At 33.3% G+C, this 22,110-nt stretch overlaps 1 protein-coding gene across 4 annotated transcripts in view; it reads left to right on the forward strand.

Moving 5' to 3' along the window:
• EPHA5 (EPH receptor A5) overlaps positions 1–22,110 on the forward strand; it is a 351,005-nt gene that overhangs the window by 156,709 nt on the left and 172,186 nt on the right. For all 4 annotated transcript variants that reach the window (XR_007151804.1, XM_047857341.1, XM_047857340.1 and 1 more), the window contains exon 4: positions 20,153–20,308. Coding sequence is in view for 3 of the 4 variants with exons in the window: in XM_047857341.1 (XP_047713297.1) it covers positions 20,153–20,308 (156 nt within the window). In the remaining variant the exon portion in view is untranslated. The remainder of the gene's footprint in view (positions 1–20,152; positions 20,309–22,110) is intronic.

Here is a 22,110-nt window from a genome sequence, read left to right on the forward strand (position 1 = left end):
CACATCATAATTCGAGAATCCCTCTTTGTCTTCAGGCTCAGAGTCAAATCTGTATGGCATGCTTGATCATAGGACTAAAGACTCTCTGTTCTAATAAACCAGCACACATCTGGCTTTGGAAAACTCAGAGATTTTTTTTCCCTGAATTTTGTCATTAGATTTTTAATGTTTGCATACAGGATAGATTTGAAAATGTTAGGTGTATTCATTTATGTTTCATGTTCATGATATATTGGATTAATGATTCATTATAAATGGTATATGTAATACTTCAGCCTTTATATTTAAAATTCCTATTAACATCTTTATTAAACTTAATATAGTTTATGACAGTTTTATTTCTTAAATTTATTTTCTCTGTATGCTCACTTATCACTGGCAATACATACTTACTGATATGTTAAATATTCTTAATAGTAACTTATATTACTATTACTATATTATATTATTATTATTACTGTATTACATTATTATTGTATTCCTAAATTTATTTAGTAGATTTAGTGCATTTTAATAAGAAGCTTTAAGTATTGTGACATAATGACTGTGTTCCAAAAATTAATTTTTAATTTTTTTCCCTGTCAATTTCCACCATAATTCTTTTATAAAAATTCCATGATGAGGGAAGCCTGGTTAAGCATCAGTTAAGCGTCCAATTCTTCATTTCTTGGGCTCAAGTCATGATCTCACGGTTGGTGAGTTCAAGCCCCGCATTAGGCTATACACTGACAATGCAGAGCCTGCTTGGGATTCTCTACCTCTCCCTCTTTCTCTGCCCTTCCCCTATTCTCTGTCTTTCTCAAAAATATATAAACTGTTTAAAATGCCATGATGACCTGAAGAGAAGCTTACAATTTTAAAGGGAAACAAATATATGTCCCCTCAGACAATTTAAGATATTGTTTAGTTTTGGCCATCTCTGAATAAAAATTGTGAAAGTGCAAAGCCAGCTGACACTTGTCCGTCCAACTGAGTGTGGATTTTCCTTTGAAAACAAAAAGAAAGTGGGAAAGAGAGAATGGGGCTAAGATTCTTCCTGAGAAAGAAGGCTGACAGAGTCAGAATCCTTTCTGGGACAAAGAGAATGTAAAGGATAATAGCAGTTTGGGGGACAGACTTCTAATTGACCAGAGCTGAGATTCTCAGCTCTTGGGTATATTTCAGGAGTATAGATGATTTAAGTGTAAAATAAACATGATGTTATTTACCACAATGGATTTCTTGAGAGTTTTAACCGAGGAAATGAACTTAAGTGTATCTTAGTAAATGAGTCAGAATTTTGAAGACACAAAATTAATACATAAAAAGCTAAAAGCTATCTGTTGAGTCTCTTGGTAGTATCTCCATGTCCTAAGCACCCAGCCAAAGATGACCAACAGTGTCTGGAATTTTGTGTGTTGGATATTGACTGTGAAGGGCCATGTTCTCTTCTTCATTCACATTGTTCCCCATGGAGGTTTTCTTCAGTCCCATGGCCTAAATACTCACTCACTCTGGGATCACTCTAGCCCGGACTTCTTTCTTAAATTCCACAGTCATTTATCCAGCTTCATAATTGACACAGTCACCGGAATGTCTCATGCTTCGTACATGTAATATGTCTAAAACTGAATTCCCCATCTCTTCTGTAAATCTGTACTATCTGTAAACTTCTCCATATCACATGAGGACAATTTCATCCTTTTAGTTTTTCAAACCATGGTTTACTCCGTTCTTCATCCTGCACTGCACATCCAATCAGCCGGCAAATGCTGTTGTCTCTACCTTCAAGTATTTGAAGCATCCATTGGTTTCAAACCACTTCCACTGGTACTTCCCTGAACCAAACCAGCATCATCTTTCTGGTGGATTATAATAGCAGCCTCAGCTTTTTTCCTTGATGTCCCTCTTTATTCATTAAAGTCAGTTCTTAAGACAGAAGTCACGGTGATCCTTTAAAATCATATTATATCACTGTCCTGAGTAAGACTAATAGTTTTTACAATAGCCTTTAAAGCCTTTCATGACCTGTTGCCTGTTGCCCATTTGACCACATCCCTTAATATACTTTATTTCAGTCACCCTGCTCCAGCAACTCTGGCTTCCTTTCTTTCTGTTCCATGAAATACCAGGCATGCTGCTTCATTAGAGTCATGTTCTCTCTAGGCTCATACTTGAATAACCTATTTGCTTCCTTTGCTCCATCTTTGCTCAGTCATCTCCTCAGTGATACCCAACCTGTCCATACTTGATTCATTAAGTGACTTTTTAATTCACATTTAAACATAGGCATAATTTAAGTGGCCTACCATGACTCCTTTACACTCCCCACCACTGAGTTATTTTACTATGTTTTGGTCCTCAAAACCCTATTGTGACACCTATCAAACTTGTGTATTTTTCACCCTCATACATAACTCTATATATGCCTGGGATAGAGCACTCAATAAACTGTCATAATGATTTAATCCAAGTGCGCATGGAACCCCACCTTACGTGATAGAGTGAAATATACAGAAGATGAGAGATGTGCTAGAAATGAAGCAGCAGAGAAAAGAATATCAGTTACGATTAGGAAAATTAGATTATATTTGTCTAGAATTTTGGAAATAAATAACCTTAAACAAAATAACTTTTATGTAACATACACTATTTAAAAACCAAAGTATTGGGGGGCCTGGGCAGCTCATTTGGTTAAGCATCCAACTCTTGATTTGTTAGGCTCAGTTCTTGACCAGTTCATGATCACATGTTTCGTGAGTTGAGCCCAGCGTCAGGCTCTCTGCTTTCAGCGCAGGCCCAGCTTCAAATCCTCTGTTTCCCTCTCTCTCTCGCTCTCTCTCTCTGCCTTTACCCCACTTGTGTGTGTGTGTGTGTGTGTGTGTGTGTGTGCGCGTGCACGATCATGCACACGCTCTCTCTCAAAAATAAAAATTAAACATTAAAAAAACACATTGTAATAGTCTGAGATACTAATTAGTGATGTCTTATATTAATAGAATAACTGTAAAAATTTTTGTGTAATTTACCCACTGTCAGCTAAGATTTATAAAACTTTTCTTATGGCATTTGAAATTAAGTTACTTTTTCGTTGTCTTTTAAGACTGTAGGTTTCTATAGACTTGGAGATATGGAGTGGAAAGATATTACATGATTCTGAGTGTCTTGTTGAGTCACAGACACATGCGCACATGCACAGTGTTTTACAGCATGATGAATTGAAACTTTTAGAAATTAGTGTTTTGCAAACATTATTTGATGTAGTCTCATTGACAAAATCTCACCATTACCATACAGATACCTTTAAGATATAAAACCTGATCATTACAAATGGTATTCACATAAGACACTTTTTTTTTTTTTAAACAGGGATAGTGTTTTTAACACATATATGCTTGAGGGATATTCTTGAGGTACTGTCATGAGATTTCAAAGATCTCATATAAAGATAATTCTTAAAACATGTACTTTAACCAATATTATCCCAAACAAACAACCACCCCCCAACCTCCCCACACACACATTTCTTTAATAGTATGTTAGCTCAGGTTGTCATAACCAAATGCTATAGATGGGTAATTTAGACAGGAGAAATTTATTTCTAATAGTTCTGGAGGCTGAGAAGTATAAAATCAAGGTGCTACCTCATTTGTTTCCTAGTGAGGGCTCTCTTCCTGACTTGCAACTGGCCATTGTCTCACTATATCTTAATGACCTTTGTTTTTTCCTCAGTGCATGCACAGGGAGAGAAAAAGAGGAACATGTTTGTGTGTCTCTCTCTCTTCTGATAAGGCTACTAATCCCATCATGAGGGCATCTTCCTCATGGCCTCATCTATTTCTAATTACCTCCCAAAGGCCCCACCTCTTAATAGCATTACGTTAGAAATTAGGGCTTTACAGCAAGAATTTTGAGGGAGCATAAACATTTAGTCCACAACTAATGTCCTCCTTTCAATATCAACATAGGTTTCATGCTGTGAAAGTATAAATCAGTATAGTAGGTTCATGGTGTAAAAATGTAAAAAAAAAAAAGGTGGGGGGAAGAAAAGGAAAGAAAAGAAAAAGAAGAAAAAAGAAACAGAACACGAGGTTCTATAACACGCATATGCTTTCATTAGCCTGTAATTTTTCCATCACCTGTAATTTTTAGATTAGCTATTCATTTTATTCAAGTTGTAGTTATTTAAAACAGTTTCTCTAAAATTGTGATATTATGCTACAAAATCATAAGAAAATTAGTATAGTCTACATCTTTAGAAGCCCTTAAAGATAAACTTTTGAGAATTTTTATGCTTGAGGAAGGAAAGTGGCTCAAATTTTAGCCTTATAGAAGTTTATGTCTGATTGTACTAAAAAGATAAACCTTATAAATGCTATAGTCTCTTAAAGTTTTAAATTCAAAGGAAGTGAAAATTTTGAATTTGTTTATGCCCATTCAGCATTCTTCTCAGACTTCTGATATTGTGATGTCCACCTAAATCTGGAGTGGATGACATTAGTAAAGACAGCTGTGAGATGTTTGAGAGAAGAGAAACAGTGAAAAGGATACAAGATCAATGACAGCAAGTGTTTTCAATGGCTTTTGGTTCTATTGGATTCATTTTTGTCTTAAACACGCTTTATGATCCTTCTGAGAATAGTTTAATAATACATTCTAAAAAGCATAACATTGGAACCAGAAGCCAAAATTCTAGCCCTTAACTTCTGTATGATTTTAGGCAGACTGTTAAATCTTTGTATCTTGGTTAAACGGCTTAAAGTCCTGAAATGTTTTTCTTCCTGTGTATTTTAGGATACAGGAAGTATCCTATCACCCAAGTTTTAGTTTTTACTCCCCACCCAAGTTTTACTATCACCCAAGTTTTACTATCACCCAAGTTTTAGTTCCTTCAAGGGAAAAAGAAAGGGAAGTAAAAGGAATTACTGTTGAGCATTATGAAGAAGTCTAACAAGTGTGTGGATTATGTCTGTCATGTGGCAGTCCAAAGTCATGGCCACTGCTACAGTCCTGGCATTGTGAAATATTAATTGTTTTGAATACAACTAGACAGCCATAGAGGCAACTATACTTTGATGACCATTGGCATATTAATACTATTTGTTATAATAGCTTTTTAAGGAGTATCATTTATTGAGTGCTTATTCTCTGTCAAGCTCTATGCTACACATTTATGGGTGCATGTGTATTACATATAACATAAATATTGTATATATACATATATATTCCAATTAAATATTTAAAATATCCATATTTTACAGGTAAGTAAATTTAGACTCAAGGTTATAAAGTATCTCTCAAGGGTCATATAGATACAATGTAAAATTGCTAAGATTTAAACTCAAGTCTGTGTGACCTAGAAATCTATGTTCTTCTAACCAAAGAAGAGAGCGTGTGTGGCCACATAGAGTGAGAGAGTTAAGAAAAAGCACTATGGAGAACACAGTAATAAGAAAAAAAATAATGAATTACGATCTGGCTAATAGCAGTCTGTATCGCATACAATACATTTAAAATGTTCTGAGAAATCCTCAATCCTTGAGAACGGTTAGTTAGATAGAGAGACTATTACCCAAGAACAAGAAAGACAGTGCAGTGCCTCAAGGTCTGCTTTCTCCAGAGTAACAGTGAGAAAGCTGAGCTGTGTTACCAAATACATCTGTGCTGAACTCCCAGATTCACCACTTAATACTGGCTGGTTGGAAGGTCTTAGGCAGATTGCTTAGCCTTGTAGCTATAAAATGGAAACATTAATCCACTGGCTTCATATCATCTTTGTACTAATTAAATGATATGGATCTGTGTAGCGTTCCAGTGACTAACTGGCCCTAGTGGACATGCTGAATATATGTCAGTTTGTTTTATTAGTATGACTATTGTTATTATTATCTCTATGTTATGTGGCTATAAAAGATGACATTTGATGACACAGTGGTAGAATAGGGATAATCATAAAATGACAATGGAAAAGGAATATGCTTTAAAATATAATCTAATTTGGGTTACGATTATAACCCAAAAGTCTCAGTTTCCATATTACAAAATAAAGAAACTGCTTTCTAATCATCCCTGAGATCAACCATTTAGAGTTATTGTTTTTCTGGCTCCCTTTTTCTTCCTGCTCTGGCTTCTGAAAAAAAGCCAAGGCCTATTCTGGTTTTGAAATTGAGATTGCCAGATAGCTAGGGGATAAAAATAAATGCTAGGGATGACTGAATGATTTTATAGTACTGATCACAATAAACTAAAAAGAAAAAATGTATGAACTAAACATAGACAAATAAAAATAATGTAATATATGATGGTATGAAATACATATAAGAGTTTGCCTGAGTGAAAGTTTTAGAAATAAGGTTTATTTTTAAAGTTATTTACCAAGTTATTTTGGGCATGGGGTTCCCATTCTGTGAGTAAAGAATTTTGCCCCTAATGATGACATCTGAAATAGTTTAATTTGAGACTCAGTAGGACACTTGCACACTGAAAATTAGGGACAACTAGATGAGTGCTTTAACCAAATGAACTGCACTAACCAATTACTTTTGCTAAGTCACAGACCTTCAGTTTGAAAGAAGAATATTTCATAGATATGAATTGAACACATGCAAAATGGTTTAATTCACTTCAATTCTCAGTGTACAATTTGCAGAAAACTGGATTAGAACAACTGCATGACTTATGTGTTCTTTATACTTCACTATATATATATATATATATATATATATATGTATGTATATGTGTATACACACACATATATATACATACATATATATGTATGTATATATATATACATACATATATATGTATATATATATATATATTCTTAGCTAAAAATTAGCTCTATCTTCTACTCCAGGTATACTTTCCCACAAATTATCAGGGCAATTTAAAAAAAAAATTGTTTTAAGGCAAGTTATAGTTTTCAAACACTTTTTATAGGTAATCTCTCTATATCTATCTATGCTTCTTAAAGAACTACATCGTTAAAGTTTTACTTAAATTATAATCATTCAGGGCAGTAATTCTGTGACTCTACTGAGAAATACATTTTCCTTTTGTTGTGGTTGTTTGGTTTGTAAAGAGAGAATGTAATCACAAATGCACTTATACTACATATAATGGTTTATTCTTTATTTTAAAATAGTACATATTTAATGTGTACTTTTTCATCTTATCAGAGGAGGTATTATTTTGTTACACAGCCAGTATTGTCTTCTGAGTTACTGAACTAAGGTGTAATGACCAATGGTACAAGGAGAAATGCTCATAACAGAAATCACTATTTTTACCTTAGCTGTCAAGGCCAAGACCCTGAGTCAGACATTGCATATACTTTCAAAACATATATTATGTTGGATGTTTTTATCCCTTCATGGAAGTTTTATTGCATTAACTGGAACATATTCTCTTCATGATTCATAACTGGACTTATTTTTTGACCATACAGACATGAGGTATACAAACTGCCTTTCACTACCTGATTCTAGACATAATGGATACATCAAATCAAATACACAGGCTATAAGCTTTTCTTTCAATTACACGATAAAGCATCTAGCTTAATATTTAAACAATACATCCCTTCTATCAAAGCAGTAAACATATTATCACAAATAATGGTCAGAAAAGCACATGGATTGAATCATTCTATAATGAAGAAAAACACTAAAGACTGATAAGATTATTTTATGATATTCATCAATGTTTAATTTTTTAACATATTCAATTTGAAATAACGTGAAAAGGCCTAGATGGCATCAGATTCCAGCAATTTGTACAGAAAAATTATCTGTGCCTACAATGAGAGAAAAATGTAAGTGGGGCACTTGGTTACCTTTTAATTTAGAGAAAATATGTCCTTTTATCAATAAACAAATGCTAAACTTTGTGCTGTGTTATAGGTAAGATAGCATTTATCTACAGATTTCCCCTTTTGTATAGTTTTCCATAATATGTTTATTCTCAAAAGCATAGATTTCTGGCTTTTCTCTAAACTTAAAGAATAATTATAAACATTAATTTTTCTTGGGAAGATATAAAAGAATTATGCATTTTGGAAATGAATTAACCCACAAAAATATGTTTAAAATATTTTCAAGGCATGGTGCTAACTTTTAGATAACTCTAAAAAGAATTTAGGTATTCTAAAAAGGAATTCTAAAATCAATGTTTCATAATCTAGTCATCTCCTGGATTTTTATTTTCAGTTTTAATCCTTTCACTGATTGAATGCATAATAAAAAATAGTACCAGAAGATTTATCATTTAAAATTCAAAGATTTAATTTGATTAAAATTAATTACTATTTTTCTGATTTTGTAAATTAAAAATTCACTGAGATCTGGATTCTTCAAACATATTTGATAGCTCATGCTTCCTTACTCACAAAGAATTTAAATTGTGAAACACTGTTGAAAAGCAAAGTTGTTCATAGGACCAAAATGATACAATAAAACAATTGCATATGGTGTTTGTTGATGTCAAGATTAACTCTTGTTTAGATATATAACTCTTTGTTTGTATCCATGAAAAAGTAAGGATAATGTTTAAAGGTAGAGAAGGTATAATGTTTAGTTCAAAAATATTTTATACTAACTTCTCCTAAATCCTTCAATGTATCCTTTTCAATCTTTATCTAAGTAAAATGTTAATAAAAGGGAAAATATGTAACGAGATATCAATAGTGTTTTGTACACATATACACACGCACTTCCATACATATCCTACACACACTATTATTGAAGTATGCTGATCTGAATTGATTCATATGTATTTGTTTGGGAGAGCAAAACTGTTCATCACCTTAAGTATCTATGGAAACTACAGAGATATGAAAAATATCCAGTGAAATTAATAATTAAAACTTTAAAATTATCTATCATAATGTGTTATTATAGAGAATTTCAATCCATCAGTAACTAAGGGAGAAAATAATCTCTGCTTTGAGAGATACCATGAGTTTTATTATCTCTAATAAATATTCATTCTTATGTAGATAGGTTGTAGAAGTCTTTGAAAAATTGCTGATATTATGTATCTTTTATTTTAATGGAGATTCAGCTAGATAAATATAAAATGGTAATATGATTTACAACTCTCCACAGCTTAGGGATCATGTGTCAGTCCATTCCAAGCCACAAGGAGCCTCATGGTTTGTTACTATATCTTAAGCATGTCCGTGTTGGCAAGGTGGAGAAACATATTGTCATATCACTGTAGAATGTTCTCTAAGGATACTATGCAAGTTTCTTGGTATTTAGACTTATGAAACTAAAATTTAACTATTTTATCTTCTGAAACATATCCCTTGTGAATTAATACTTTTTTAATGAAATTTATTGTCAAATTGGTTTCCATACAACATTGAACAAAATACAATTGATCAACATGCTTTACTTGAGCAAAGAAAACATTCCATCCTAGCTTATAAATTGGTTATATTGATATTTATTTTCTTCAGTATGTTTTAAATTTTGAGTATTTTCTAATTTTTTTAGCTATAAGTTATGAAGTATATAAATGCTAATCTTAGACATAAAGTAGGAAGAGATATTGGTATAGAATACATTTTTACTAAATTTAAGGATATTCTGGTCTTTTCTAAACTGTAGAGGAAGTGATAGTTTCTTATCTGAACTATGGGAGGTGGGTCAGTATTACAATTGATCACTGACACTGGATGATACAGTATTTCTATAAAATATAGAATATATTTTGTATAAAAGATATATAAAAGATACAGATTTAGAAACATTAAAATGTTAAAGTGATACAATCCTAAAGTTTCTAAAGTTACACATCTGTATTTTATTTTTAATTGGAAGATATTCGATTATATATATGTTTAGTATCTTACTGAGGGACCATGAGGTTTTGTCTCTGTACACACACAAACACACACATGCCCACACATGACGCTATTTTTGAATTGTCATTTTGACAATTGTCATTTTTGAGTGTCATTTTGAGTGTCATTTGAGTTTTTTTAAAATGTATGTATTTATATTAAACAATATTAATCAATGAAAGTCTAAATATGTGCCAGACAAAATATGTGTAAGCAATTGTTACAAATGACTGAGTTATTTAATGGCATGATGGCGATGAATAGGTTTTAATTACGTACGCATGCCCAGTGTCCAGTACAGTTCATGACACATAAGCATGGCTCATTACATATATTGAATGAATGAATATATAAGGGATATGTAGCAATTAATTTCACTCTTCATTTATAATTACCATGTAATTTATTGGATTTTCTGTTAATACTTGGGAGGCCTAAATTATAAACATAAACATAAATGGAGAGAGAGAAAGAGCGAGCGAGAGAGAGACAATGTATTTATCAATAGTGTTCTTGTTTTGGAAGAAGTCCCCAGAATGAGAGCAGAAAGGGAAGACCCTCCTCTTGTCCCACAAACACAAATAACTATCAAATCACCCTACATACTCTAGAAATCTTCCAGAAGACTGAAAAAAACCCAACAACTCCATAACTAAAGGGAGAGAAGAGGCCATATCCAAGAGGGTAGGAAGTGCAGTGACATAGTTTAAGGGAGAAATAGCTTGCAACTGCTGTGAAGACGAGGGAGCCATGGTTGCTGAGAAGATCTATACAGAGAAGAGTGCACAGGGGAATGCACAAAGAAAATGTTTTCCCCACAGCTTAGAAAACAAGAGGGGCTGGATTTCATGAGTTCTTACAAACAGTGGGCCTTAAAGCCTGGAGTTTTAAAGGTTAGTGGACTTGGCTGAGATAGCACTGGGATGGCACTGCCCTGCTCCTGGAGAGAAGGCAGGCAGACAACCCAGGGGCCCACAGCATGGAAATAGCAATCTGAAGAATGCCTAGGGCACACAGTGGGAAGAAAATTCACTCCTCTCAGAAAGGTCCTTGGGAGGCAGAGTTCACAGAGACACCTCTCCTGGAACAGAGGAGCTGACCAGCACCATTGCCCTCCCCTACCCCTCAGCATAAACACAGAACCACTGGCACCAGTGGGAGATATAGCACAGTGCTGATGTTGGTTGCTCCACTTTCTTAAACCAAGCTCCATTTCCCTGCACTCTGGCCAGACTGCCTTCCTCAGTCACACTTGCCTCAGTCACAGTGTAGTGTGCTCCTACCCCAGAAGACCAGCACAAATCCCTGTCTACACCACATCTCCCAACCAGAAAGTTCTGCAGGGCCTCAGTTCTGGTAGAGTTGGTGTCAGATTTCATTCCACAATTATAGCAGAGCACATCTAGTTAAAACTTAACACATTCAAGCTAGGGACAAAGCACTGCCCCCAAAGGCAAGGAGCACCCCTGCAGATGCCTGGCCTAAAGGATAGAGCAGCCACCTGGCACTACATGACCTCCTCTGTATAAGGCCATTACTTTCAGGAGCAGGAGACAAAACTGGCTTATCTAATACAGAGAAGAAAGCAGAGACTTAGATAAAATGCCAAGACACAGGAATTCGTTCCAAATGAAAGAACAAGATAATACCACAGCCAGAGATCTAAGCAAATCACATATAAGTAACATGCCTGATGGAGAATTTAAGGCAACGATCATAAGGATACTCCCTGGGCTTGAGGAAACAATAGAAGACATCACTGAGACCCTCACCATAGAGATAAAAGAGTTAAAGAAAATAATTAAATAGAGATGAACAATGTAATAAATGAGATTGGAAAGAGGTTTGATGCAATGAACACAAGGCTGGAAGAGGCAGAGGAATGCATTAGTGACCTAGAAGACAAAATAATGAAAAATAGTGAAGCTGAATAAAAGAGAGAAAGAATTATGTAACACAAGAATTGACTTAGGGAACTCAGTGCCTGCACCAAATGTAATTACATTCCTATTATACAGTCCCAGAAGAAGAAGAGAGAGAAAGGAGGCAGAGAATTTATTTCAAGAAATAATAGCAGAAAACTTCCATAATCTGGGATAAGAAACAGACATCCAGGGGCGCCTGGGTGGCGCAGTCGGTTGGGCGTCCGGCTTCAGCCAGGTCACGATCTCGCGGTCTGTGAGTTCGAGCCCCGCGTCAGGCTCTGGGCTGATGGCTCAGAGCCTGGAGCCTGTTTCCGATTCTGTGTCTCCCTCTCTCTCTGCCCCTCCCCCATTCATGCTCTGTCTCTCTCTGTCCCAAAAATAAATAAACGTTGAAAAAAAAAATTTAAAAACAAAACAAAAAAAGAAACAGACATCCAGATCCAGGAGGCACAAAGAACTTCCATCAAAATCAACAAGAGCAGGGGCGCCTGGGTGGCGCAGTCGGTTAAGCGTCCGACTTCAGCCAGGTCACGATCTCGCGGTCCGTGAGTTCGAGCCCCGCGTCGGGCTCTGGGTTGATGGCTCAGAGCCTGGAGCCTGTTTCCGATTCTGTGACTCCCTCTCTCTCTGCCCCTCCCCCGTTCATGCTCTGTCTCTCTCTGTCCCAAAAATAAATAAACGTTGAAAAAAAAAAAAAAAAAATTAAAAAAAAATAAAAAAAAAAAAAAAAAAAAAAAAATCAACAAGAGCAGGCCAATACCAAGGTATATTGTAATTAAGTTTGCAAAATATAGTAATAAAGAATAAAATCTTAAAAGCAACAAGACAAAAGAAGCCCTTAACTTACAAGAGAAAATCCATAAGCCTAGCTGGAGATTTCTCAACAGAAACTTGGCAAGCCAGGAGAGAGTGGCATGAAATATTCAAAGTCTGAATGGGAAAAATCTGTAGCCAAAAATACTCTATCCAGCAAAGCTATCATTCAGAATAGGAGAGATGCAAAGGAGAGACAAAAGTGCTAAGGCAAGAAATGATCAGAGAAAATCTGACTAAACAATGAAAAAAAAAGTAAAATAATAGTAAGTACATATCATCAATAATTACTTTGAGTGTAAATGGACTGAACACTCCAATCAAAAGACATACAATTTCAGAATAGATTAAAAAACTAAGACTCATCTATATGGTGCCTATAAGAGACTTGTTACAGACCTAAAGACACCTGCAGATGGAAACTGAGGGTATAGAGAAACATTTATCATACAAATGGATGTCACAAGAATGTCTCAGTAACAATCCTTATATGGGACAAACTAGACGTTTTTGTTCTTATATCGTTTTTATCCTGCTTTGGTATCAGGGTAGTATTGGCCTCATGGAATAATTTTGAATAAGTTCCCTCTATTCCAATATTTGTAAGATTTTGATAATGATTGTCATTAATTACTATTATTTTTTTTAATGTTTGATAGAATCTACCAATGAGACCATGTGGTCTTGGGCTTTTCTATGCTGGGAGGTTTTTTTGTTTGTTTGTTTTTTGTTTTTTTTTTATTCCTAATTTAACCTCCATGCTTTTTATGGGTCTAAGAAGATTTCCTATTTCTTGGAATCAAGATTCATGATTTCATCTTGGTAATGTGTATTTTTAGGAATTATCTGGCCTTTTTCTAAAATGTCTGATTTATTGGTTATATAATTACTTATAGTAATCTGCTGTCATACTATGTATTTCTGTGGTTATCTGTTGTATTATTTTCTCTTCTATTTCTCATTTTGGTTTTTGAGTATTCTACCTTATTTGTTAGTTAATATAGTTAAAACATTGCAAACTTTGTTTGTTTTTACTTATTTCTTTCAATATTGTTGTTGTTTATTCTGGTTTCTATTTTATTTATTTCTGATTTTTCTTTATTATTTCCTCTCTACTAAATTTCAGCTAAGTTTTTTTTTATTTTTTTAATTCTTTGTGGTATAATGCTAAATTGTTTATTTTAATTTTCTTTTTTTTTAGTGCAAGCATTTTAGCATGAATTTCATGCTAAGATATATTTTTGCTGCATCTTATAGGTTTGGAAATATTATGTTTCCTGTTTCTTTTGTTTGGAGATAAATTTTGATTTTCCATTTGATTTCTTATTTGGCCCACAGCTTGTGCAGTTGTGTATTGTTTAATATTTACATATTAAATATTTAATATTTGCATTATATGTATTCCAGCTTTGCTTTATTGTTGATCTTCAGTTTTGTACCATTGAGGTTGGAAAATATACTTGGTATGATTTCAGTCTTCTTAAATTTGTTACATCTGTTTTTCTATGATTTAACCAGGGAATTCCGTGTGTACTTGAGGAAAATGTATATTCCACTTTTCTTAGATAGAAATTTTATGTATATCTTTTAGAACCATGTATTCTGAAGTAGGCATCAAGTAAAAAGTATTCTTATTGAAAAAAATAACTTTAAGTGAGGGTACTCATTTAAAATAAAGCATATCAAAAAATAAATACAGCATGTCAGAAGGGAGGCGTGGGAGGGAATGAAGTAGGTGAAAGGGGGATTAAAAGTACATTTATCATGGTGAGCACTAACTAATAGTGTATATAATTGTTGAATCACTATCTTGTATGCCTGTAACTACTATAACCCTGTGTAAGGGTTAACTAAGCTGGTATTAAAATAAAAAATAAAAATATACTATTCTTTTCTTCTCTGATATTTTACAATGTTAAAATCAGCTTATTTATTTTAACCATCTAAAGTTGTATTCTAACTAACAAGCTTTGTTAAATTCTTGAGTAGTATCTTTCTCATATTTCTGTGTGCAAGCATTCAAAAGATGTCAAGTTTTAGAGTTCCTACTTCCAAACCCAAGAGCACACTGTACACACTGTATATTAGCCAATTTCACAATAACTTACATTAAAAAATAGAATTCCTACTTCAAAACCTCTTTTAATGTATCATTGTTTTAACTCATTATCAGTTTTTTTTTATGCTCAGGATATATTTTAAATATAAAGATAAATCCATCATCTTAATTTTGGTATACATATTATCAGATTATTTTTAGTTGTAATCTTATGTTATGTTATGCTGATTTTCTAATTAAACGCATCTTTTAAATTTGGGCTGAACTATCTTGTGGGCACTTCATTTAAAAAAATCTGTATAAAAAGTAAATTTGATTTTGTTTATATCCTCCAATAATTCACATATAATAGAACTGTGGTGAAACTCTTGCTCATAGTGATTTTCTGTCATTCTTAATAAAGCATAATTGGATAAATCCAATAACACTTTGAAGATTAATTATATCTTGAACAATATTGACAAAAACAGTCTGTGCATTTCTATTCCCATTTCTTTATATATATGGATGTATTTTAAAATGATCTGTATATTTTAATTCTAGTGGGGAGAATGATAATATTCAATATTACTAGCCAGTATTTTATACATTACATTTTTTTGTTGGTGACCATGTTCCTGAATTGTAAGATGAATTCACTTAGGTACCCCAAGGGTGATGAACGTTTAAGGCTAAAGTTTTTTGGAAACATTAAAAATAATTTAATTGACAATAAAAAAGTGTGGGGAAAAAATCCTAAATTATCAGTTTAAACATTTTTGACAATTTTGAGAACTTACAAAATTTTTCTCATTAGATTAGGTAACACCATTTTACAACTTTAACAAATGAAATTCATACACTGATGATGTATATTTGTTTAGATTTTTAAAACTATTTTAATAGGTGTAATTAACATCCTAATTTTCTAAGTGATAACTATGAAAGCTGGAATGTTGGTAGCTTATGTAAAACTTCTAAAGTAGCCAGTGTAGATGTAACTAACACATATTATTATTTACTTGCCAAGAGTTAATATTGAAATAATTTAGCTTCATCAGCTTTTATTAAGTTCTGCTGTGTCATTTTGACCCTGAGAAGGACACAAATATACTATTTATCCATCCAATAAATGTTGCTGAATATGTACTCAATACATTGAATTATGCTACAAATGATGAAAATCAAATGAACTGTTTCTATTCTCCAGAATGTTTATATAGAGTTGGGAGCAGGTGAAAATTCCTACACATAAAACTGACAAAAGTTTTGCTATATGCCATAAGATAGATATTAAATAAATAGTTTCTAGATCTAAAAGATGTGTAAGGAAAGATTATATAGCCATGGACATCATCACAAATATCATGGAAAAGGTAGCACTTAAAAAGAGCCTTGGAGCATGGACAATAAAGGAATTATTAAAAATAGTTTCCTTCCTTCCAAAAAAAAAAGTTTCCTTCTCTCCAAAGAATTGCCTAATCAGTTTCATGAAGGATATTCATATAGGATACAGTTTTTGTCTCCTACTCCTCTTTCAACTTAAATAGACCTGTTTAATATTTTCTAAATAATGTTTAGGCAACATACAATTATTATTTGACACAACTTTGCTCGAGAAGCTGCCTTTATGTTTAACTGTTTAAGTAAACGATATCGAGATGGAATTAAAAGAAATTTTAATACTCACCTTAATAATTATTTGTTAAATATGGCCATAATTAAAATGCAAAAAAAAGTCAATTTTGCTTTTTTTGATTATCACTTTTTATTTTTGGCCTCCCCATATATGTTGTGGATTCACGGTACTTTCAAGTACAAATTTTATTTTCTGACCACAATATAAATATCCCTTGCCACAGTGCTTGACAGAAGGAGTGTCCTCAAAAAAAAAAAAAAAAATACCCAGTTTTTTCCAAATGCATTCAGATTAAATCCAAAGTCCTTATCATGGACTACAAACTTTTTCTTACACTTCTTCTTCTTTGGCTAGAATGCTTTTCCTGCAATATTTAGAAGCAGATAGAAGACTTTCCCAAGTGCAAGAAATTATAAGTAGATTAGTATGGATGGAGACAGTGAGTGTGGGAGAAGACCATATTTGAAGGATTTCTTTTTGTGTGGAAACTTGCAGACTATGCTAGCATTTTGTAATAAAATTAATTGGAATTTCCCAAAAATGACATGATCAAATGCTGTTGAGAAGTATGGCAACAAGATGACTGCAATCTTAACAAAACCAATTTCAGGGGAGTGGACTATGCCAATGTGTGATTTAAAATAGGAACTAGAGGTGCATGTATGGAAAAATAATTTAAGAAATTGTGTTCTGAAGGGTAGCAAAACTGTTTGATAGCTACAGAAAGAACTGAGATCAAGTGAGATTGATAGTTTATTGTTGTTATTTGTTTGTTGTGCTTCACTTTGTTTCCATTGAAAAATTCTGGAAAACTGTATTGAGGTCATATGAATGACTAGGTGAGAGATAGAGATTAAGAGAGAGAGAGAGAGAGAGAGAGAGAGAGAGAGAGAAACTGAGTATGCAAAAGGGATAGTAGATAATTTGAAAGATTACTCTCAGAGAGTAGAGATGAGGTTCTTAATTCAAATAAAGATACTTTTCATTGGTAGAAGCAAAAACACATTTCAATTTTTCATAAGAAAGAAGGGAGAGAGGGTGGCTACAAGTGCACATAGGTTTGGAGATTTGGTGATAGGAAAATAAGCAAGTTTCTTTAATGACTTCTATTTTCTCAGCACACAGAAAAATGTACCAGAGAGAGATCACAAAGGAATAGAGCTTCTAAGGAATAAGAAGAGAGAGGAGAAGCTACAAAATAATCATGCTGGTGCTGAAAACCAAAGTTAACTAAGGAAATAATACTAAAATTGTCTTGCAGCATTGTAGGTCCCATTTGGATTGGGGCCCATGATTTGAAGGCAATGAATAATTACATATACATGTATTTTTTTTCTTGGAAAACATTGAGCTCACAGTTTTCCTCTCTATAGAGGATGTATGATGTATATTTTAATAGGTGTAATTAACATCCTAATTTTCTAAGTGATAACTATGAAAGCTGGAATGTTGGTAGCTTATGTAAATTATGTGAATTTCTTTAACCTCAAAATAAATAATACCTTAAGCATAATCATTATCTTCCCCAAACTCATTTCATACCTGGAGTTCTCTGAGAAAATGGCTCCATCCCTATTCCTGTCTAATCCATTACCCACGCTGATCTGTCAAACATCATTGTGATCTCAGTATTTCCCTGCTTAAAATTTGTGTAATGACCTCAAACAATAAAACCTCTAAGGTGTGACCTGGTGTCCTTTTCCCTCTCTAACTTTATCTCTGCCATTTTAAGTCTACTATCACCCTGATCTTTTAGTTTTCTCTATCTCCTCGTTTGCTCTCCACCGGTTTTCTTTGTTTACAAGGATTTTGCCCCTCTAATGCATATTAATGCACTCTAGTGCCCCCCCCCTTAATGCAAATGCAAATTGGATAATTTTCCTTTTTAATTTTTTGTTTTAATCTCAGCAGAGGCTCAGCTTCCTCAAGAAGTCTTTTTGATATTCCAGTCTAAATTAGGTATCAATTTTCACTTCCATGCTCTTTCTTTTTTTCTGTCATAATCATATTTATAATTACTCATGTAATACTGTTAAGACTCATAAAGGCAGAGACATGTCTATCTTATTTACCTCTGTAACCTAGTACCAAGCAAAATTTCTGTCCTACTCATCTGCTGAAAGGATTTTGTTGAACTGCTGGTGAGAAAGAGACACTTACCACCTTAACTTACTTTTACATTTCTTTCTGTTTCCAAAGTTTCTATGGAAGGTTAAATAACAGTGTTGTGTATGGTATCAAAATAAGTTTTTAAGTTAACAGGCATTCATTAAAAGAAAATAAATGCCTTTTGTTTCATAAATGATCACTTATTTCCAAATAGGCAGAATTGTGGATTGACACTTCATGTCTTTGAAAATAAATAGTGTTTAAAGTGAGAACGGTTTTACTGCAGAGGATGAAAGAAGAAAAAAATGGATAACTTAGCAATGAATGGTATTGGCTGCTACAGCAATCCTATTATAAGAAGAATAATATTTTAAATCTTTTCCTAATCATTTGACTACAAGGATGTCCCTAATACTATCAAAAAGCTCTTCTTATCTTTCAAATACCTTCACATTTTCTCTGAATTTATAAGAGCATTAAGGCTTTGCTATCGCTATAATTAGATCTACTGAAAAAAGTCCCTTCTCATTTTTGTCAATTCCTGATTATTCATGGTGATGGCAAAAAGCCTTAGCATGGATTACTAAAAACCCAAATCATTTATAGCACATGAAAATTAGCCAAAATTCATTATGTCTATCAAAATTTTCTGTTGAAATACAAGTTCCCCTTTCAGCTTTAGCAAATTGATGCTTGAATAAATGCTCTTAAGTGTATGTACTGAATTCTGAAAATAGAAAAGATATATGCGGTTGATTAGTTTTATGTAATCTAAACCCTAAAAGGTAATCAAACCATCAGTTTGGTGGTTTTCAACTGGCCCACATATTGAAAGTTGGAATAAAAGTTTGGTTTTATTAGCCATGCAGAAGAAAGGATACCAGAGGTCAGGGAATGAGCAGAAATAAAAAAAAAAAAAAAGATAAACTCTATTAATACTTATTTGACCACCAACAGAAATGTTAACACAGATACCCAAAGAACATTTTCTTTATGTGAGTTTGAATAGTTCAGTCACAATCTTCATGCTATGTCTTTCATTCATTTATGTGTTACATAACAATTTAGGATCGCCTACTGTGGTCGAACACTGTGATAAGTATTATGAATGTAAAATTGAATAAGACACATTTTCTGTCCTTTATAGATCATAATAATTTGTACAGTATAGATATGACTGATATCAGAATAGATGCTTGTTGAATCAAATAGTTCTAAAATGGAGTAAAATGTAAAGTAAATGCCTAACATCGGACTCCTCCTGGAATCAATATAATGTGAATGATACACCAGCTCACCCATGCTTTCTCCCAAATATAACAAAATTTATGAAGCTCTTAACACTTACTAATTATTAATTAATTAATTAATTAATTTAATAAAATTTCAAGCACCTACTATGCACCTTACTGTTCTATGAGCATCGGGGAAAATTAGCATTTCTTCAACACACTTGTATTAATAACAGAGTTAACGAAAACTATACTCAAAAGACTACTTAAGTTTTAAGTACATATAAGTATTTATCTTTCATAATATAATTTCTTATAAGCTCCTGCAGCATAGAAGTCACTGAAAATACACGTATTCCAGACATGTTTAATTTAAATACTTAAATATTTGATTATCTGAATGAATAGGCTGGTATTTATGATTCCGAAGCTTGTGAAACATTTTTGAAGTTAATGCAAATATTGTGTTATATGTAATCTGTGTATACTAGTCAAAATAATGGCATTATTCACCAAACAAACACTGCATCTGTTCCAAGGAAAAGCTTAGTCTCTTATTTCTTTTGACAGTGTGCAGACCTGGGTTCTTCAAAGCCTCACCTCACAGCCAGACCTGCAGCAAATGTCCACCTCACAGTTTTACCCATGAGGAAGCTTCAACCTCTTGTGTCTGTGAAAAGGATTATTTCAGGAGGGAGTCTGATCCACCCACAATGGCATGCACAAGTAAGGAAACCCACTGATACTTGGTGATCCGAACTTTCACCACTCCGAAGAAAGAGCATGATGGAGCCTGTTGCATTCTATCACCATTTTCCCGAAAACAGGCATAATGTTTAATCTTCCAAAATAGCTTTTTTTTTTTTTTTACCAAATTTCGATTTTCTTGAGTAAGCTTTGGAAAGTTTGAGTCTCTTTTATCACTCGCTGTTAGAAGCATTCATTTTCCCTAATTTCAAATTCAACATCTAAGACAGATAAAGTATATTTTATTTTATTTTGTGATTTCTTTTAGTGTTCAGGATGGCTAAACATGACTTTGATGAACCCACTTCGCTATTCACAGTAATTTTTTTTTTCATTCTTCTCCCAACCCAGGCTTCTGATCACATAAGCATACAATAAATGGCACTTGTGCCTTTTTTTTTTTTCTTACCTGCCACACTAAACTACAAGGGCCAGTGAGAAGGTCATCTATAAAAAAAGGTAGGAAACACCACGTGGAGTGGTGAGAGTTGGCAAATAGGATTTAGGAGTCAAATATAAAACCAAATTTTTAGCTAGGACTTTCAAGCAGTTGTCATGTTTCTTATTAGTGAGTGCCCCTAACTCTAATTAATTGTGGCACATAATCATGTCATCAGAATAATGAATAGTAAATATTTAATTCCAACATTCGCAGTGGAAGCATCCACATTCTTCAGTGTCTTTGGTGTTTTGTTTTTCTAGCGTTCCACAGATTTCTGAGAAAGAAGCACATTTATGTATTTGACAGAAATCCTTTCATAAATTTTCCACATTCAGAGTCCATGGCAAATGAAACAAAAACTCAAAATGAAAGGGAAGAAAGTAAATCCCTCTCCTCATTACATTCAATATCCATGACCTTGCCTTGTTTTATTATTTTTGATCCCAGGAAGATGTCGTTGCTCTCAAAGATGATGACAAAACTTTTTGAAATTTAGTATTTATTCTAAGACATTCATTTTACTATGAAATATAAATAGGAATACAATTCCTTTAATAAATTGTCACAAACTGAAATTTTATCTGAATTTCAAGGTCTGAATTCCATAGTGTCAGTGAGACATATTTTCATAATTTCTCAAATCATTGATATTAATTAGCTTTGTATTGCTAAAGACAATTCTTTTATCACCAGACTGATAGTTTTACGGGTTAGATGGTTACTAATTATAAACAATTCCTATTCAAATAAGTAAATGACATTATTGTATACACGTTGGGGAGGTTGCATTTGAATAGAGGAGATAATATTATGATTGAAAGTGATACACTTTGGTTACAGTAGAGATGATTTCAATTATTCAGAGCAAAAGGATGTCCAAGTAGAGGGAAATGTGGATAGACAATAGGCTGGTAAATTAGGGAGAGAAAACCATGTCTTGAATTATCTTTTAAATTTCCTTAGTTTACTAATAATTATTTTCTTTAAGTGATCCAGCCATGATCTTTCTCTTTCTCAGCACAGAATTGAGTCACTCTTTCTGTAAGTTTGTTAGGTTTGGGATGAGACTGTGCTCTGGTGGCAGGGACTGCTTCGTCCTCTTAAAGGACTTGAGGCTTCAAATTTTCTGTTTCCAGGTGTGTGAATTTCTAATACTGTGTTTCAAAAGAACACTAATTTGTACACATTTCTCAAAAGACTGTTGGGACTTGTATAGAAGATCTTGCTAACATATTCTGTGAGCGCATGCGTTCCATTTTTAGTTACATTCATAGCACCACAAATACTGCAAATGTTTCCCTTGAATGGGTGGCTTGATTGATGTTCACATGTTCACATG

Source organism: Prionailurus viverrinus, chromosome B1, assembly GCF_022837055.1.
Source record: "Prionailurus viverrinus isolate Anna chromosome B1, UM_Priviv_1.0, whole genome shotgun sequence".
Taxonomy (NCBI): Eukaryota; Metazoa; Chordata; class Mammalia; order Carnivora; family Felidae; genus Prionailurus; species Prionailurus viverrinus.